This window comes from Brassica rapa, chromosome A03, assembly GCF_000309985.2.
Source record: "Brassica rapa cultivar Chiifu-401-42 chromosome A03, CAAS_Brap_v3.01, whole genome shotgun sequence".
NCBI lineage: Eukaryota > Viridiplantae > Streptophyta > Magnoliopsida > Brassicales > Brassicaceae > Brassica > Brassica rapa.
Window position 1 is genome coordinate 1,269,992 of NC_024797.2, and position 21,292 is coordinate 1,291,283.

The 21,292-nt window shown below is 34.5% G+C and overlaps 3 protein-coding genes across 3 annotated transcripts; 2 read left to right on the forward strand and 1 right to left on the reverse strand.

The window, feature by feature from the left end:
- The first annotated feature begins 10,680 nt into the window (after positions 1-10,680).
- Positions 10,681-15,417, forward strand: LOC103855720 (putative two-component response regulator ARR21). Its single transcript, XM_009132735.2, has 9 exons — positions 10,681-11,052; positions 11,826-12,005; positions 12,388-12,831; positions 12,966-13,042; positions 13,298-14,440; positions 14,539-14,658; positions 14,774-14,860; positions 14,972-15,019; positions 15,104-15,417. The coding sequence occupies exons 1-9, from the start codon at positions 10,929-10,931 to the stop codon at positions 15,158-15,160; spliced, it is 2,280 nt and encodes a 759-aa protein (XP_009130983.1). The 5' UTR covers positions 10,681-10,928; the 3' UTR covers positions 15,161-15,417.
- Positions 15,418-17,128: 1,711 nt separating this feature from the next.
- On the forward strand, positions 17,129-19,067 carry LOC103855722 (protein IQ-DOMAIN 14). The gene is made up of 2 exons (XM_009132738.3): positions 17,129-17,655; positions 18,207-19,067. The coding sequence occupies exons 1-2, from the start codon at positions 17,296-17,298 to the stop codon at positions 18,876-18,878; spliced, it is 1,032 nt and encodes a 343-aa protein (XP_009130986.1). The 5' UTR covers positions 17,129-17,295; the 3' UTR covers positions 18,879-19,067.
- LOC103855721 (RHOMBOID-like protein 3) lies at positions 19,014-21,146 on the reverse strand. The gene is made up of 5 exons (XM_009132736.3): positions 20,266-21,146; positions 19,896-20,059; positions 19,656-19,819; positions 19,329-19,579; positions 19,014-19,254 (listed from the first exon to the last, which is right to left on the reverse strand). Exons 1-5 carry the CDS (start codon positions 20,547-20,549, stop codon positions 19,140-19,142), a joined length of 978 nt encoding a protein of 325 aa, XP_009130984.1. The 5' UTR covers positions 20,550-21,146; the 3' UTR covers positions 19,014-19,139.
- Between the last annotated feature and the right edge of the window lie 146 nt (positions 21,147-21,292).

The following is a 21,292-nucleotide window of genomic DNA, read 5'->3' on the forward strand; positions in this document are numbered from 1 at the left end:
TGTTAAGGATAACTCTTGTGTTAGAGATAAGTCCTATACGAGATAAGGATGACCAATGTATATCATCTCCTATAATCTCTCCTTGTAAACTCTATATATAGAGTACGTATTGTGATCAATAATATTCAAGCAATTGCAATACATCTTTTATGGTATCAGAGCACCTTTCGATCCATTAAATTTTTTTTACATCAACAGATGTCTTCAGAATCGTCAAACTCAGGCTTTATGCCCTCAACAGCAACACGCACGGCAGTCTATGATCCAGCCAACCCGGCAACCAATCTACTTGCCGTCAACATGTCAAACATCACACGTTTGACCAATGTCAATTACCTCATGTGGAGCAGACAAATTCAAGCTCTACTTGAAGGACATGAACTACACAGCTTCCTTGAGAAAACAAACTCAACACCAGAGGCAGTCATCAACAACAATGGGCTTGTGGAACCAAACCCGGCCTACGCACCATGGCGTCGTCAAGACAGACTCTTGTACAGTGCCATTATTGGAGCCATATCTCTTCCAGTCCAGCCCTTGGTCGCGAGTGCTACCACAACTCATGAGGTTTGGAGCACACTCAACCTCATCTTTGGAACACCAACTCGAGGACACATCAAACAACTCAAGTATCAAATCAAGAGTTGTACCAAAGGAACCAAAACGATCAGTGAATATATGCGCACCATCAAAACCAAATCTGATGAACTTGCGCTTCTTGGCAAACCTCTTGATGCTGAAGATCTGATCGAACAAATCCTAGCTGGACTTCCAGAAGAGTACAAATCAGAGATCGATGCTGTCAATGGCAGAGATAGCCTGATCTCATTCTCTGAACTCACAGAGAAATTACTCAACCGAGAAGCGGTGATTGTGTGTGATCAACCAAATACACCATCCTTTCCGGTCACAGCCAATGCAGTCTCAAAAAGCAACAACAACAACAACAACAACCGTGGTCCCTGGAAACCCTCATTCACACCTCGCAACAACAACTACACCAACAATAACAACTTCAACTCCAACAATGGTGGTCGTGGACCTCGCCCATACCTCGGTCGCTGTCAAGCTTGTGGTATCCAAGGTCACAGTGCTCAACACTGTCCTTCCTTCAAAATTGTTGCTACTGATACAGTGTCACACGCCAACAACAACTCTCATTGGCGACCAATGGCACACACTGCTTTTGTCAACGCACAACACCCTGATGCTTGGCTGATGGACAGCGGAGCTTCTCATCATGTTACATCAGACATGAACAACTTGGCGTCTCATGTGCAGTACTCCGGACCTGACGGAGTTGTGGTTGGTAATGGTGCAACTCTACCAATCACGCATACCGGTTCACTCTCTCTCAAATCACCCTCCAGAGACTTTAGTCTTAACAATGTTCTTTATGCACCATCTATGCAAAAGAACCTTATTTCAGTGAATCGCTTTTGCAAAACTAACAAAACTTCGGTGGAATTCTTTCCACATATGTTTCAGGTGAAGGACCTGCAAACGGGGACACCGGTACTAACCGCACCAGCTAATGGAAATGTGTATGAATGGCCTCCTGGACAGCCTCGCACACCTCTTGCTTTAACCACTACAACCTCTTCTTCTTCTTTAGACTGGCACCATCGCCTTGGTCATCCGGCTTTTCCTGTTTTACAAAAGATTTCTTCGAGTTTTTCCCCTGGTTTTTCTTGTCGTAATCTCAATTCTTCTCACTGCAATGCGTGTTCAATCAATAAAAGTCATAAGTTACCCTTTCATGACACATCTATATCTTCTTCACGACCTTTACAAGTCATTTTTTCTGATGTGTGGTCGTCCCCTATACATTCATTTGATGGTTTTAAATATTATTTACTCTTGGTCGATCATTTCACTCGATATATGTGGTTCTTTCCTCTCAAGCTTAAGTCGCAGGTTGCAGCCACATTCATAAAGTATAAGCAGCTGGTCGAAACACAATTCAACACCAAAATAGCAACACTATACACGGACAATGGTGGAGAGTTCATAGCACTCAGGTCTTTTCTTGCGGACAACGGCATCTCCCATCTAACAACACCGCCGCATACTCCTGAACACAACGGCTTGTCCGAACGACGTCATCGCCACATTGTCGAGACTGGACTGGCCTTGCTCACTCACGCCTCGATCCCCACTCATTACTGGACGTACGCACTTGCTGCTGCTGTCTATCTCATCAATCGCATGCCAACAAAAGTACTGTCCATGGATTCACCATATCTACGTCTCTTTGGAGCTTCACCAAACTACTCAAAGCTACGTGTTTTCGGCTGCTTATGCTACCCGTGGCTGCGACCCTACACGACAAACAAGCTTCAGCCACGATCGACTCCCTGTGTCTTCTTGGGTTACTCCCTTACTCAAAGTGCTTATCTTTGTTTTGATCCTACAACCTCACGTATGTTTATTTCTCGACATGTTCTTTTTGTCGAGAACAAGTTTCCTTTTACTTCTCTCACAGCTTCAACCCCCCCGCTTGAGGACAACCAAGAGGCTGCGTGGATGCCGGTGGTTACACCAACTCCTCATCACCAAGCACTAGTACCGGAGTCTCCCACTGCAGATCATTCACCGGCTGCAACACCAACAACTACAACTTCTGGTGAACCCACATCAGCCACAACTACACCACCAACCTCAACATCATCTGAAGATCAACCACCAACAACAGAGTCCTCTGGTGGCATCACAGAACATGACAATGCAACGGCACTCACACAACAACCACAACACCAAATGGTGACTCGATCTCAGAATCAAATAGTCAAGCCAAACCCAAAATATTGCTTAAGCGCAACACTGGCTCCTTACATTGAACCGAACACAATCCAACAAGCACTAGCTGATGAAAGATGGCGCAAATCAGCATGTGCAGAGTTCAATGCAGCAATAGCCAACCACACATGGGACTTGGTTCCTGCAGAAGAAGCTACAAACATCATTGGCAACAAATGGCTCTTCAGGATCAAATTTAACGCCGATGGTACAGTTGACAAACTCAAGACACGTCTAGTTGGGAAAGGATTTCATCAACGTCCAGGCATAGACTATCATGAGACCTTCAGCCCAGTCATCAAATCCCCCACCATCCGACTCCTCCTTGGACAAGCTGCTAAATATAACTGGCCAATCAAGCAGCTTGACATCAACAATGCCTTCCTTCAAGGCACGCTAACAGAGGACGTCTACATGGTTCAACCAAGTGGCTTCATTGACAGAGATCGACCTAACCATGTGTGCAAGCTCAATAAGGCGCTATATGGTCTGAAGCAAGCGCCTCGAGCCTGGTACACAGAGTTGAAGAACTACCTGCTAAACCTTGGGTTCAAGAACTCCATTGCAGATGCCTCATTGTTCTTCTACATTGCCAAAGACACCTACCTATTTGTCTTGATCTACGTTGATGACATCATCATCACTGGCAACTCAGATGAAAAGATCCGTGGACTAATCAACACTCTGTCCGCACGATTCTCCCTTAAGGACCTCAGTGACTTGTCCTACTTCCTTGGCATTGAGGTTCTTCGAACACAACACGGCATTCATCTTTCTCAGCGAAAGTACATTGGAGATCTTCTCTACCGTAACAACATGACTAACGTCAAACCTGTTCCTACACCCATGAGTGCATCAACGAATCTATCCATACGAGATGGACATACACTGGACAACCCAGCTGAGTATCGAACATTAGTTGGGAGCCTTCAGTATCTGCTTCTTACAAGACCGGATATTGCCTTTGCAGTCAATAAACTCTCCCAGTTTATGCACAAACCAACAACTACACACTGGACCGCTGCGAAACGAGTATTACGCTATCTGGCTGGCACATACACATCGGGCATCTTCCTCTCTCGCTTCAGCAATCTATCACTTCACGCATACTCTGATGCTGACTGGGCAGGCAACAAAGATGACTACACTTCTACTGGAGCTTATGTTGTCTTCCTTGGTCAGCATCCCATCTCGTGGTCTGCTAAGAAGCAAACAGGCGTTGCCAGATCTTCCACAGAAGCTGAATATCGAGCTGTCTCTGCAGCTGCATCTGAAGTTCGTTGGCTCTTCTCATTACTACGTGAAGTTGGCGTCAAGGTAGACTCAGTTCCTACCATTTACTGTGACAATGTTGGGGCCACATACCTGAGTGCAAACCCGGTGTTCCACTCAAGAATGAAACATTTAGCTCTCGACTATCACTTCATCAGGGAACAAGTTCAGAAAGGAACGCTACGGGTTACTCATGTATCGTCTAGGGATCAACTCGCTGATGGCTTAACCAAACCATTACCAAGGACTCGGTTTGGAACGCTTTTTACCAAGATTGGTATCACTAACCGTGCACCATCTTGAGGGGGGATATTAGGATAACTATGTTATTATGTTAAGGATAACTCTTGTGTTAGAGATAAGTCCTATACGAGATAAGGATGACCAATGTATATCATCTCCTATAATCTCTCCTTGTAAATTCTATATATAGAGTACGTATTGTGATCAATAATATTCAAGCAATTACAATACATCTTTTATAGAGAAAGTGTAAACCCTAATTAATAAAAAAATTATTTCGAATAAACCATTATTCATTCACTCATATGTGGTATAGTGTGAATAAGTTGAAACCTAAACTACGCCTTGATGATTTTTTTCTCTACAGAAAAATAAGGTATATAATTTATATATTCTTTGAAATGAACGGTTTTACCACTATGAGTTTATCACTATGAATTTTAAATTAAATTCTAACTCCTAAATATATATCATCCTAAGTCAGTTTAATTAATTAGAAGCTGACAAGTGATGCGAATAACATGCTAAATTAAGCTCGATTTTATATTCAAAACACATTAAACAGAATGTTTGTTCCATACATAATATTTAGACTATGATTATCGTTAGTCTGCGAAAATATGCAGTAGCTGATTAACATCAAATATTCGTAAACACTTTTCAACTACTTTTGGATGAATGGTAGAAGTATTTACGTAGCACACTTTTCAATTAAAATTATCTGTAAAATATTTATACCAAAAACTAACAATGACGCACGAAGTGATGCAAATTCATTTGCGTGATTCGAGAATAATTGACGTCAGAAAATAAAAGTGACACCAATTCATCTGCTGTTGATTTGTAGTGCGTCAATCGTTGAACAAAATAACTTATACGATAAAAAAACACCAACAGTTTTAACATGATTTAGTCCATAACATGCACACTCGCGGATCCAGAAATATTTTTAATCGGGACAGTATATATTTATAAATTAATTATTTTTAATCAATATAATAATATACAATAAAAATAACTAACAAAATTAAGTTTAAATTTGGTACCAGTATATTATACAAAAAAAACTAATGTTAAACTATTTTGGATTTTAAAATTTTGATTTTAATATTTCTTTTTTTTTAATAATGTAGGTGTCTTATTGTCTTATTTTTTTTAAATAACATGCACCATATTTTAAACCTCTTTCCACCCAAAAAAATAAAAATTTTGAACTTTTTTTTTCTTGCAGGTGCAACATAGAAAACCATTTTTTTCTCAAAAAGAAAACATAGAAAACCATTTTATCCCGCACATGAATTGTCAGCCCGTATCCAGAGCCACAAGCCACGGGCCTACGAGGCTTTGGCGACCTACCAGGTTTAATTTGCAAGAAATCGAACGCAACTCTACCAAAAGTTTAATTTAATAATTAAATAGAAATAAAACTAAAAAGGCGCGCACACACACATATATGTTGAGTACATATCCAATCTTAGTGAATCTTTTGAATACATGTTGAGACACCGAAAAGGTGGACCATATCCAATCTTCTCACTGTAGCCTTCATTTTTGAAAGGACGGGCAAGCCAATTTGCCTACATTTTACCTAACAAAATTATGACAAACGATTTTTATTAATAACTTTTGGAGGAAATACAATTGGATAATGTGTGTGTAAGTCACTTTGGGTATCTAAAAATGACGAATTGTCTTATCTTCGTCCTTTAATTAGCACTACAACTAGTAAATCTTGTAGAAGTCCTTTTTGATCCACTTGGTCACTTTGTTTGTACAAAAGTGTCGAGACTATACTTGATCTAATATCTTGTTCTTTGTTGATGCTTACCAGTGACCTATACAATATGTGATGTTGGATTCGCCATACGGGAAGCACCATTTTTGAACGAAAGTGATTTTAGAGAAAAAAATTAAGTCATCCGTATCAAGTCTTTTATCATGAACTTTACCAAAAAATATTAATATTTAATTAGATTTTTTTTTTTAAGTTTGAGAAATTCATGTCAAAGTCTCTAATTGAGATTTTTAATTAAAATATTATTACCACACTATACTCGATAGATTTCTAATGCAGATGCTCTTATAAGAGGCCACAAACTGTCTTTTTGTTGACTTCTTACCCATCAATGATTTCTGAAATTAGTGTGGTTACTGGTTAGTGACATCGATGGACATTTTCCTTATGCGTACAGTATTGTAATATGCATATCATACATGGTAATTTGAACTACTGATCCATCACTGTATAATCAAACTATATATATGTTTAGTTGCATTACCTACTACCATTAACGGTGACTACAGTGATATTACATATACGTTGACATGTATTACAAAAATAACATTGTCCATATTTCCATAACCGTACCGATTAAAGAACCTTTTTCCCATTTACTTATATTGATTTATTTATTATTACCGAAGTAAACAATCAGTATGCTGTGGTTAATTTGTATTTTGTATTTCGTATTATGACGATGTTCAGAGACCAAATAGATAGTTTTCAACAAAAAAGTTTAAAGATATCATATAGATATGGCCTCCGTGTTACAAGTTCGGATATAGCATTTTCACAATAGTGCTGAGATATTCATAGGCTACATATCCCACTAATTTAGGGCTTTGTTTATTTATTTAGTGTATTACTATTGTTTAGGCCCAAGTTAAGAGTAGTTCCGCCCTTATCTTCAATGGATTTCTAATGGTCAGCAGTCAGCATTACGAAAACAAATAAATCGATACCAATCAATATATAGTTAATATGATTTATATTTTAATTTTTAATACATTTATATACTATTAATTATTTGATTTGTTTAAAGTCAACTTTTCTTGCTGACAAAAAAAAAGAAGTCAACTTTTCTTATATCCGTACATCCGTACCGCGGTGCTATCCGTAACTGCTAATAATAGTCGAAACGTAAAAGATTTGATATCCTTAAATGCGTGACAGTAGATGAAAGAAACTTAAGTAAAGATCATTTGTCCGCTTGCGGTACTAAACGCAAAATCCATTTGATGTACACACGAGTGCCAAATATTATTTTAATTGGATTTCTTTCCTTTTCAAAGAATATTAGATTAAGCTAATGATATAGTAAAACAAGGTATGATGGTGGAAGCCATTAGAAAATCTACAGTGGAAATTTAATCTAAATATTAATTAATTAATTAATATTTAATGTTTAAATAAATTTTGAATCATTTATAGGCATACATGTATCAAAATAATTTCTTATGAATATCTCAAAGTATTTTACTTGGGAAACTCTTCTGATTTTCTTTTATTTTCTATTTTCCTTATTTTTATTGAAAAATACCTATAACTATCCACTACTTTAATGTCATAAAATCTTAATTATCCTTTGCTTGTTGCTGAATCTGCAAAAAAAGGCGGAGGGTTAAAAATCTGCATTTTTCTATTCTACCAACCCACAGTTTTGTTAGAATGAGAATTATATCAATGAAACTTCAAATAAGAAACAAGTGCGTATAAGCTTGTCTGATCTATGAAAATTTAAAATAATGACTTACTTTTATCTATTTGTAAGTTATATTTTAAGGGTTTTAATTTAAATAAAAAACATAGTGTAGTTTTTCTGAAAACTATGGATTAAAACCACTATCTCACAAATAAGAAGAAGCATACGTGTTCTTTGGTAAAAATCAATTCGTGGAGAAGCATACGTGTTGGTAAATAAAATGGGAGTAATCATACTTCCTTTAGTTCCTTCAGTACTAAAACTGTAAGAACAAAACAACTGGAGAATTCATACCCTAGTCCACACTCCACACGCGCTCCGATCTTAGGATGAAGCTCCTCATCCTAAACTATTCACACTACGAATATCCGCTATGAGATGATCAATATCTTACTCATGTCAATATGTCATCATGTGACCTTTTACCACTTCCCCCAAATGCTTGAAACTTTACCATTTCATACATGTTCAAAAGAAAGACCATCTCTTGATCACAGAGATGAAAACATAATAAGAAAATTGAAACTTTACCAATATCTTAGTAAAAAAAGATTGTTCATTATCCTTCTAGAGCACAAATCTAGACTATCCTGCTTTATCCGATTATTTCATACGTTACAAAACATTCTGGACCAATGAGAAACCTCAGAAACTTATAAACATATGTACCTTTCATCCCGAACAATCAAAATTGATTTAAAAACAAAACTAATCCTATAATGTTTAGGATAATTAATTTTCCCTTAATCGCTTTCGCCTTCTTGCTCTCAAATGTCGCATTAACCAAAAAATGTTCAACATTCACTGTTAGAGCTGATATTTTCCTGAACGGTAGTTGATTAACGCTGATTGTTATTAGTATTAACCATATTAATTCATTACTTAAGTTTTTTCCTGATTATCAAACCAATGTCAACATACTTTAGTTTTGCCATAACTGGAAACCCATTAACTTTTTACATGCTCATTTCTCTTTCTAATTTCAAACCACTTTTTGTTTTCCTTAATTGATTAACTACAAAGTACTGGAGCCTATTGGAATACATTAACAGTCATTGTCTTGCATGCAACTAACCTTTTCACTTTCTGTTGCATATGTGTTATATTCGATTCTTCATTAATTGTAAGTGTTTCCTTAACGGACACTTTTTCACGTACGTCTATACAAAACGGACGATAGTTTTGACAATTAGATGTTAAGAAAAACTGACAAGATTTCAAAAAAAAAACTGACAAGATTTTGACTTTTGATTAAAGGCGAAAAGAAGCAGACATCCCTAACAAATATTAAATAATTATTACTAATGTAATATTCTAAACGAAACTTTCATTTTAATAGAACAGAGCAGTAAGTATTTTATACAAGTAAGCAAAAATATAAACTAATAAATAAACTGTATATAATTTTGAGATAAATGGTTAAAAGGTGATAACATTATAAAAAATAAAATAAAATTTATCATAATTTTAAATATTATAAACAAAATATATGATAAGGCCCATTATTTTTCAATTTATTGGTCAAAATTGATTATCTATTTTCTATTATTTTAATCAGTATGATTATTTAATAACGATAAATATAATTTCAAACTAAATTATAAAATATACAAAATTTCTCTAATAATTTATCAAATACATTATAGTAGTTTTAAATTTGATTTTTAAATATGTTAAGATATAAGCGATGATAGCTATAGATGATACGATCACTATTGTTTTATTTATATTTAGTATAGTTTTACTTAATATTATAATGACAAAATTATTGTTAAAATCGTTATATAATATATCAAAACTGTTCACAAATTCTAAATTGACTTTGAATATCAAAATAACGATCTTGTATGATTTATTATTTTTAGAGATCAAGACATTTAAAGTTAAATATAATATTTATAACACATCAACGGATTTGACACACGTAATTCTCATGTTATATGATAATTTTTTTTTCTTTGAGCAAGTTATATGATAAATTATAGTAGCTGAATTTGGTATATATATATATATTATATATATATTTCAGTTTAATATTTTTAATGCGTTAATCAATTGATTTCTTCATTTGGTAAATACAATTTTGTTTTATAAATCAGAACTGTGATGACAATCAGGCAATTGATTTGTAAATATGAAATTATAAGAGCACCCACAATGATGAGATACTCATTATCATGAATATCCCTAATGAGTACAATATTAAGAGAATTAGTTTCATTCTAATAAAAATTAAATTTTAGACAAAAACTAAGACTAATCAATTATGAAAATGGTAAGCAAGTTCTAACAAAATTTTGTAGAGTCTCTAGCTAAAGAATCAGTCTCTCTTTCTCTCTCTTCTTATTATTTTTTCAATATTTTAATATCTCAGTGGAAAAATCTTATAGCAGATGCCCTAAGACTTTTGGTATGGTACGAGTCAACCTGAGAGTATCACCACGACTGCTTCTTCCACCAGATATCATGAAGCGCTTTAGAGTCATGGTTTCAAAATTCCTCATTTGTATTTCGTAATTCTAATTTTTCATGTTTCACTCAACAAAAGAAAATAGTTTATCGCTTTCATAGTTTAAGATAATGTAGTTTGGACAGAGAATTTAATTTAAATTACATCACATCTATACTATAGATTAACTTTAATGTCATAATATTTTTTTTTCATTTGCATTGAAAATAAAATATTATAGTATTTTTCATTTATAGTACAAATCCAAACAAAGATGTAAAAAATCTATTAGAAAATCAAGACTAAATAAGAAGAAAAACAATCACATATATTTAATAGAACAAAAAAGTATATATTGGTAAATAGCATTAATTTTTGCTTCTTTAGTCTAGATTTTATACATAAATTAGCACACGGTATTTCCGCACAATGTTAATTTGTTTTATCTATATTTTCTTAATTTTTCTTATGTAATCATTATAATTGTTTAAAAATATATAAGTTCCTTTGTCTTATTTATTATTATATTTTTTTTTCTGCAATAAACTTACATATGAACCATACAAGACTGCCAAGTGTTGTATTTGCGTGACTACTTTGTGCCTTTAAATATTGAGCTTTCTGCAGCCTAAGTTTATACAGACTTGAGAAACACAAAAAATAGATATACAAAGACTAGCAAAATGGCTTTTGCCCAATCTTTCGACAACCAAAGCTCTGATTTAAGAATCAATGTTATGGTCGTGGACGATGATCCTGTTTTCCTAGGAGTTGTGTCACGCATGCTCGAAAAATTCAAATATAGAGGTAATTAAGATCTTATTCTCAAATACAACATGTATAGATAATTTTGTTAAGATTTGAACAGGATAAACCTATTAGCTAACTTCAAATATCTTCCTGATTTCGTTGAGATTTAGAAAAAAAAACTTCAAATATCGTAATTTTTAGCCCTTTGAAAAGTTATATTTTAGTGGAATTCAACAATTGTATTTCTAAATCATCAGGATCTGAACTCCAATTATATGCACACGTCTAAAATTTCAATTGAGTTATTCTTAATTACTTTGATGATTTTTTAAACCAATAGTTTGGTTAATACAAAAGTTTCAACCAATTTAATATGTACGGTTTTAAAAAATATCAATAATTGATTTATAAGATAGTAACTTTTTGTCTGAATGAAAAAATGACATGATCGTGTGTACGTACGATATGTTTTTTGTTCGAAGTTTAAAATTAATTTACGTTCTTCAAATCGCCCTTTCTTATAATGTAATCAACCTGTTAGTCTTTTAAAATGTATATCCATGACAATTTAAATGTTGTTATTTTAAAGAATATGTTTAGTTGATGCTATGAACATTCTAAAATTTTGTGAAATGTTTCATATAAAGTGAAAAATATATATGTATATACATGTATATATATATCTGTGTGTTTATATAATTAGACCTCCATTTTGCTCAGTTTCTTCGTTTTTAAAAGGTTAAGACATGCAAGTAAAAGTATATAGTCTCTCGTACTTGCAATATTTTCACATTTACATTCGAAATTCATTTTTGGTTAAATGGTTTTAGATCCGTCGTTTAAGGAGATCTCGGTTATAGCTGTAAAAGACCCGATCGAAGCATTGTCTACTCTTAAAACCCAAAGACACAATATCGATCTTATAGTCACAGATTATTACATGCCTCACATGAACGGTCTACAACTCAAAAAGCAAATCACTCGAGAATTTGGCAATATACCGGTTATAGGTAAGTTTTTTTTACTACTTACATAAAATTACAATACAATAAGGGTGTAACTGGTAAACAAGTATGAAATTTGTGGAATTTAAAATAAATGAAATGATAGGAATGAAATACAGCAAAAAATGGAATGAAATTCATTCCATTCATTTATGATCAAATTTGTTATGAAATGATTCTCTTTATATTTTCTCTATCTATTTTTGGAATTGATGGAATGAGTATTCCATTCCATTCATGTCAAATGGTAAAAGAATTTACGGAATTAATGGAATATACCATTCCACATCATTCCATTCTAAAAATCTACAATCCAGTTGCAGCCTAATTGTTTCTGCTATAACTAAGCTATAACTATTTTTTCTTTACATTTTCTTAAACATGAAAGTTATGTCATCGGACAGCAACATAGAACATGAGAGTTTGGCTTGTGGAGCGAAGTGTTTTCTTCCAAAACCCATCAGACCAACTGACATACCCCAGATCTACCAGGTTGCTTTAACTTATAAGAGGAATGATAAGTCCATATTATGGACCGAGCACAACTACAGGGACACAGATGTTAGCATCCCTCAGCAAATCCAGTTACATACTGAACAAGCTAATGTCTTGAAGACCAATAATAAGAGGTTCTCGCCTATATCGGATTCAAGACCCGTGAACAGTTCAAATGGAAGTTATGTTAGTACAGACGGTTCAGGAGAAAACCGAAAAAGAAAATCAAACGGTGGTTCTGGTGATGATTCGCGGCCCTTGAAGAAGCCTAAGATAAAGTGGACCGACTGTCTTCATGACCTTTTCCTACAAGCTATCCGATATATCGGTCTTGACAGTAAGTGTTTTAATTATTTGTAGATATATAATACATGATATGGAGTACATCATTTCTTACATTTTCAAGTTTATGTAGATATATACACTGACTAATATGTTTATATTTGTTTACTTAACTTGAATCTTCCAAAGAGGCTGTGCCAAAGAAAATCTTAGAGTACATGAACCTACCGTACTTGACAAGAGAGAACATAGCCAGCCATTTACAGGTTTGATCATATCCCTTTTCAAAAATGTTTTCGGATAATATGTTCTAAACGGGAATTTTCTTTTAAATTAAAAAACAACAATATATGTCAGTCGAATGAAAAGACTTTATGTCTCAATTTGAGATAGTTAGAACTTTTTGTCCGATTCACTTAACTTGTGATTATTTATTTTACCATTTTATGTTAAATAATAAATACTGTAAATTGTGCGTATCATTTCTCTTTTTAATTAACTCAAAATTGTTTGCTACGCAGAAATATCGAATATTCTTAAGGAAAGTTGCTGAACAAGGTTTTTCATGTTCGAGAATGTTGCCGACTAAAGGCATAGACTCGATATTTCTGCAGGCTCACCTCAGAGATCCGTGCTACAACAACTACGCATCATCATCTTCTTCTTTGTACGACACAACTATTAACAATAGATCATTCTATTCCAAACCCATACAAAGTTATGGACAGTCTAGACTCTTGTCCAACACAGCTGAGCCCGTCCGCTTCAACCAGATGCCTTACAACTACATGAACCGGTCATCCACCTATGAGCCGCGAGGTATTGGATCAAACTTAACCATTCCCACCATAAGCAACCTCAGTTTCCCAATCCAACCATCTCAAAACGAAGGAAGAAGAAGCCTTTTCGAACCAACCGTGATGGCGAACAAAACTGTCCAAACATCTCAAGCTATGGGGTTTGGACAACATGGACTCTCGGCTATTAATGGCAATAGTTTCAACAATAACATGGTGAGCAGCTATGGAAGATTGACTCCTACTCAACCAGGAATGATGAGCTATGAAAATTTAACTCCTAGTCAACCAGGAGTGAGAAGCTATGTAAATTCAACTTTTGATCAGCCAGGAATGAACAACCAAAGAAGTTTGACTCCTGACCAACAGGGAATGCGCAGCTACAGAAGTTTAACTTCTAATCAACTAGGAGTGAACATGAATGGAAGTTTTTCTCAAACTCCTAATCAACCAGGAATGAGTAGCTATGGAATTTCAACTTCTAATCAACCAAGAATGAACAACCATGGAAGTTTGACTCTTGACCAACAGGTAATGAGTAGCAACGGAAGTTTAACTTCTAATCAACTGGGAATGAGCAGCCATGGAAGTTTATATCCAAATCAACCAGGTCTGAACAGTTATGGAAGTGTAACTTATAATGCAAGAGTAAACATCCATGAAAGTTTAACACCTAATCAACCAGGAGCTAGCAACTTCTCGTATGGGATGCAAATGTTCTTAAACAACGAGAACACTACATATAAGCCTCAGGCACATGACAATGCAACTACACAGCCAAATCTTGAAATTCCTACACTGGAGAATCTCAGCTTGTGTGATGAGCTTCTGTGCGAGATAAGTAACTTCCAGATCGACCACAACAAGGTATATATCATCATCACTACCCTAATATTTCAAGAATGTACATATACATGCATTATATATATGTTGTGAGACTTTTTTTTTGTCAATGTAACGAGCAGCAACAAGAAGAAGCAGTTTCTACCAACAAATTTGAGCTCCCTGCAAATTTTGAGACTGAACTGAATCAGTTTTTTTCTCTTGAGGAAAATGGTGACGGGAACTTTGTGAACATAAATCAGGTATATACATATTATTTTAGAAATTACAAGATTGAATATGAATCAACGTCCTATCAAAGATTATATATGGTCAAAGAATGTCTTGCTGACTTATATATTTGACTTTGTTCTGAAGGGACGTTCTGATGGAGAAACATCAAACATTGTTGCTGCCCCGGAGACGAATTATCCAGTTTTCAACATGAACCCTAATCATGAGCAGGTACTCTAATATGTATCATTCTAAATATATTTCCATAAATCTATGATGCTATATATATCAAATCATTTTTTTCATTTAAATATACTCTGAAACTTCGAATCTATTTGCTAGGAACAAGGTGTTCCAGGATTTGTCGATTGGTCGTCACTGGATCCGAAGGTACGTAAGGTTAAATTATTTGTCTATAATTTGAAGTTTTTAAGTCATGAAATATTTTTGATTAAACTTTTTCTTATACTATAGGATTTTGCTAATGAGTACGATTTCGTGGACTCGCTGTTAACCAATGACATGAATTAGCAAAGGTTTCGATCCAAGATGTTCTCAAAGCGAGGTGGAGAAATAAAACCAGCAATGCATAGTAGGTTCTAAGCAAATATATGTAAAAGAATGAGAATATTATAGAGTATGGCTTTCGTTATCTATTATTATATTTTTAAGTGGTGGATATTTTGATATGTCTGAGAACTTTCAATTCATATAGTAATTATATTGTTAGAGATCTTATGTGTTTATCTTATAAAATATATATATATATAACTATTTTAAGTTGAATATTCCCTTCCGCTCTCGAAGTCAATTTATTTCCTATCTTTCAGTTCCAAATTCCAATAGATATATAACACTTTATAATCAACATATGATATATTCATGATCATAAAATTAGGTTCTGAATGAATTATTGGTTTCTATTGTAGCTTTAAGTTCTTAAAAATAAACATTGTATCTTAATTAAGTTTTTTAATTTCTAAAAAGACAAAAGCATGTTTTTACTAAACTATTTCAGTGGAAATCTAAGACTTTCATAGTCTACGATCTTTCCAAAAAAAATTATTTAAAATTAATTTTCCCACAAATTACCAATATATTTTGGTAAAATCAGTTGATGATATTTTGACTATATAGGCTTTAAAATCTTCGAGAAAAGCAATATATCTTATGCCCATTAAAAAACTTTAACAATTCTTTAGAAGTATCATAAAGAAATATAATTACTAATTTAAATATTTTATAAGATTTTATACTAAAGAGATATAATTACTAATTTAAATATTTTATAAGATTTTATACTAAAGAGATATAATTACTAATTTAAATATTTTATAAGATTTTATACTAAAGAAACACATTTAAATTTGGTTTTAAATTTTGTATTAATTATTTTTAAAATGGTGACGTAGCCCTAGGAGATTTTTTAATCGTTTTTAGGCATGCCTCAGGTCTAGATGCCTACTGACGTATTCCCCCATTAAGAAAAAAAAAAGATTTGTCATTACAATTATTTTAGAATCATTCCTCTAACTATTCTTCGTTTGTTCTTGGACCGGCGAATTGCAAATTTTCTTAGGTCTTTATTCTTTTCTACATATAAGAATTTAATATTGCAAAGAAAAAAAAACAAATCTTTACATTATGTCTTTCATAAAATTTAATATTCTTTTTGATATCTTTTATTGTAATAGTAAAGAAAAAAAACAAATCTCTAGGTATACTACAATGATGGGATGATGATGAAGTTCTATTTGTTGAAACTTCCCCTGTTTTCAACATTATTACTATTTATTATGGGAATGTATTTTCTATAACTGGCATCATTATAGATTGCTTTTATCACAGTCGTGGCATTGTCACATATGAAACTTCAGGAGACACTCCGTTCAAATTAAAAATTCTGAAATTAAAATTTTAAAATATGTAATTAAAAATTTACATTGAAAAAATATTGAGACTTTAATATTTTAATTTAAAAATTTATATTAAATTTTTTTTAAATAATTATAAATTACTAAACTATTAAAAACTTCACATTGAAAAATTTGTGATTAATAGTATAAATTTTTTTTGTTACATAAAATATACAAATGTTAATAAAGTCATATGAATAAGAGATTTTAATTAAAAAGTATTCATATTAAAAATATACTAAATATCTGTATCAAGTATCGTTTGAATTTAATTATATAACATATATACAAATAAAAATGATTGTTTTGATTTATGTAATAATAATAATTTATTGTAAATAAATAATAATGATTGTTTTGATTTATGTTCTTACTCAGTTATATGCACAATAGTTACACAATTTTTAATTATTTAATATATTTTATATTTTATAATATGTGAAAACACACAAAATAAATAACATATGTAAGAATAATTTGTTTAGATAGGGTTAATCTAGGGAAAAAGACAGATCTTAACTTAGTTTAATATATATTATGATATTTAAAATATTTTGTTTGATGTCCAAAAAAAAAAAGTTTTTGTTTTATTTTTGTATGGAGCCTCCAAAGAAAAAGAATATATGGAGCCTCCCACTTGTCTCTGCTTCTTTTTAAATACTTGTCCGAAAGAAAAAAAATCCTCAACCGGAGAAAATTCCGACAAAAGTTTAGCAAAAGCAACGGTGATTCTCCGGCGATGAAGTAACTATGGGTTTCTTCAGACGTCTTTTCGGGAGCAAGAAGCAGGAGAAAACAACACATACGAAGAACAAGAGTAAAAAATGGAGCTTCACCACCAGATCCTCGAATCCGGCGTCGTCTTCTCATCCAAGCAAGAGACGCACCGATGAAGAAATCTTGGACGTCGACAAGCATGCGATAGCCGTCGCAGCTGCCACCGCCGCGGTGGCTGAGGCGGCACTAGCGGCTGCTCATGCGGCGGCGGAGGTCGTGAGACTCACCGGAAGAGGCGGCGGTTCGGTTACTCAAGCTAATCGGAATAACCGCCGGTTGGCTCAAGAGTTTGTAGCGGCGGTCAAGATTCAATCATCCTTCCGTGGCTACTTGGTTAGTGAATTCCCTGAATTATTCTTAAAATTAAACAATTTTCAAAATTTAAATCTTTAATTTTATTAAAAATCCTCGAAAAAACTTTGAACTAAAGTGTGGAATAGCTGTCTGATGTTGATATTTCTACTTAATCCCAAATTTAAATAATTACTGAAAAATCATAAAGATAACTCAATTTTGTATTTTTTCTATTGGTCCCGGAAAATACTAGGAAGAGACAAATGAATATGAAACTTGTAACGATCCTATACGCTCTACCGACACTATTTAGTGGTCTTCGTAAGAAATATTTTATTAAATAGTTTGTTTTCTTTAAAATTATAATTAATTTGAATTAGGTGGGTCAAATGTACATATACTCTAACCTATTGCTTAGAAAAAAATGAATTAGGTGTGTAAGTTTGTAACCATTTAAAAAAAAAAAAAAAAAAAAAAAAAAAAAAAAAAAAAAAAAAAAAGTTTGTAACCATTTAGAAGAAATGTAATTGATTTCCGAGAAACAACTTTGTAGTTTTTGTTTTTGTATAATATAAACTTTTTTAATCTAGGCGAGGAGGGCGTTGAGAGCATTGAAGGCGTTAGTGAAGCTCCAAGCGTTAGTGAAAGGACACATAGTGAGGAAACAAACAGCTGACATGCTGCGTCGGATGCAAACCCTTGTCAGACTCCAAGCTCGAGCGAGAGCATCTCGCTCTTCTCACGTTCCTCCCTCTCCACACTCTCTCCACGCACGATGCGTTTCAGAGGCTGAATACAGCAAAGTCATTGCCATGGACCACCACCGTTCTCTATGGAACGCACCGCAGTACAGTGAAGACAACGACAAGATCCTAGAAGTCGACACTTGGAAGCCTCACTTCGCTTCCTACTACCACAAGGAGTCGTCGCCAAGTAAAAGAGGATCTCTTCCCACAAGTCCACAAGTAAGGTCTAGACCAGGAAGCAGCAGTGGCGGCGGTTCCAGGAGAAGAACGCCGTTCACGCCAACGAGAAGCGAGTACGAGTACTACTCTGGGTATTACCCTAACTACATGGCTAACACTGAGTCTTACAGAGCAAAAGTCAGGTCACAAAGTGCACCAAGACAGAGGCTTCACGAGTTGTCTTCGGAGAGTGGATACAAGAGGTCAGTACAGGGACAGTATTACTACTACACAGCTGCTGCAGAGCGGTCGTTTGATCAGCGTTCATATCTCAGTTCTGATCCTAATTTGTTTTAGTAGTTGAAGGAATGTGTAAATCAGATACCGACACACAAGTACAGACAGTGATCAATCTCTGTTATGTAATTTTCTTTTGACTAGATCCTACGGTACAGATCTTGTACCAACAAGCTATAGGGGTCCACATTTGTCTGGTTAAAGAAACTTCAATAATTTGTAGTCATGTCAAGTCACAAGTTTGCGCAATGAAGGACAACCACACACACACACAAGCAATCACACTAAGCATTTACAAAGTAAACAATGTTTGCTTATTTATCAAACGTCTTCACAACTCCATTTTGAAGTGGGGATACAGCGTAGGTAGCGACACCAGCGGCAGTGATCATTACCGTCTTCTCCTCTGAATAGCATCACCAGCGTCACCACAAACCTGCCAGAAACATTAGGGGGAAGTTAACATTGAAATTACAAGAGTGATTGATTCTAGAAGAATGCAAACTTTACCCGGCGATCATCAAAGCTAGAGAGATGAGCCTTAATATGTATTGGTAAGGCTTGTACTTAGACGTCAGACGTCTGTCTTGTGGAATATGCTCTCTAGCTAACCACTTGAACTGAGGACGAGCCAGCAGAACAAAACCGAGGAGAAACCCAACTACAAACCCACCCAGATGACCCATATTATCAACGTGAGGTAGAATCCCAAAGGCCAGGTTTATCACAACGACAAACAAAAGCGTCAAGAGTGCTGCAACCTGTAACAAAAAAAAAAGGTTAATTAAACTATTTGAAAATTTCAAAAGGTTTCTTAGTATTGAGAGATTAATTAACCTTGTTAGAGTAGATAGTCCAGTTGGTAAGAATCTCGGAAAGCATTGAGCCAAGAAGTCCAAAGAGAGCACCAGAAGCTCCAACAGAGACACCATTTCTGATAAAGAGAGAAGACAATACGCTTCCTCCTACTCCTGATACTACGTATATAACTCCAATCCTAACTGCAAACTCAAAACCAAAAAATTTTCAACTTTTTCTATAAATTTACGTTACTTGATGATGACTATAACGTCATACCGAAACCAAACTGCTGCTCCAGGCGAATACCGACGAAGAGGAGACTGATCATATTAGCCACAAGATGAATAACACCGGCATGTAACCATATACATGTAAAGAGACGCCAAGCTTCATGCTCTTCCACGACTCTGCACCACTCAAGTGATCCTAACTTCACCAATCTTCAAGTACCATACCAAAAACATTAAATGATAGTAACGCAATTCATAAAACGCAGTCGTATTACATTACAAAGTAACGCAATTCACAAAACGCAGTCGTATTACATTACAAAGTAACGCAATTAACAAAACGCAGTCGTATTACATTACAAAGTAACGCAATTAACAAAACGCAGTCGTATTACATTACTAAGTAACGTACGTACGTGCGTGAAGATGGACCGAAGAGAGGATTGTTCCGGAGAGGCTCGAACGAGAGTCTCCCGAGGAACGTGGCGACGCAGTGGTGGTTGGGAGAATGATGAGACTCCGAATGCTTAGGGCAGTTGTTGACGAACATCGCGATGGAGAAGAGTGTCACGTTGGTTACGACGAACAATGGAACCAGCCACGACGACAACGGTGATGGAATAGGCGGCGGTCCGATTCTGCTCCGGCCACCGTCTTCGCTTCCGATCTCTCGGTTCTCCGGATCGTCTCCTAAGGCCATTGATGATCTCTCTCTTGCTCTCTCGCTTCGACTCTGTAACTGAAGGCGGTAAAAACGGTTAAAACTTTATTTGAGTTGAGAGAAAGTGGGTTTATACTGAACCAATAGGAACGTTACACGTGTAATGCGTTGTACTCGTTTGATGGGACGCGCGTATTTTTCGAATGAGAAGCGTTCATCTCAAGGCTCAAAGTATTACGACCCGTTAGTTAGATAAATCCGGCCCATTTAAATCTAAACTAAGACCCAGTAAGGCCCGTTAATTGGGTCTTCTTGTCTAGAATCAAATCAGGTATTTTCCTTTTCGATTATTTTATTTTGAATAAAAAAGTTTATGTAATTATGCTTTTGAGAAAGGTTTGTGTACCTTTCTGGTGGCGAAATGTTGTAATCGGTCATTACGTAAAATTCCATGTCTTATTATTCACGTTAGATGCGTTTTTTTTTCTTTCTTAAATTCCAGTCACACCGCATTATAAGAATAAATAGCTTATCGTAATATAAATTTCATATTCCCCAATTAACAAAATAATTTTTTAAAATTCGGCTTTTTATACCGATAATAAACTGTGACCACTCTTCGACGTGTCAAAATCTCCTTGGACCAAATAAATCACTAGCTCACTTCTGTAGTAACTATCTTCACGTGACTAACGCTACAGTCAAATTTAATACCTCTCGAGTTTTTTTTTTGTTATTTTTTTTATAGTATCTTTTTGCATTTAATTTCTGTAATTATCAAT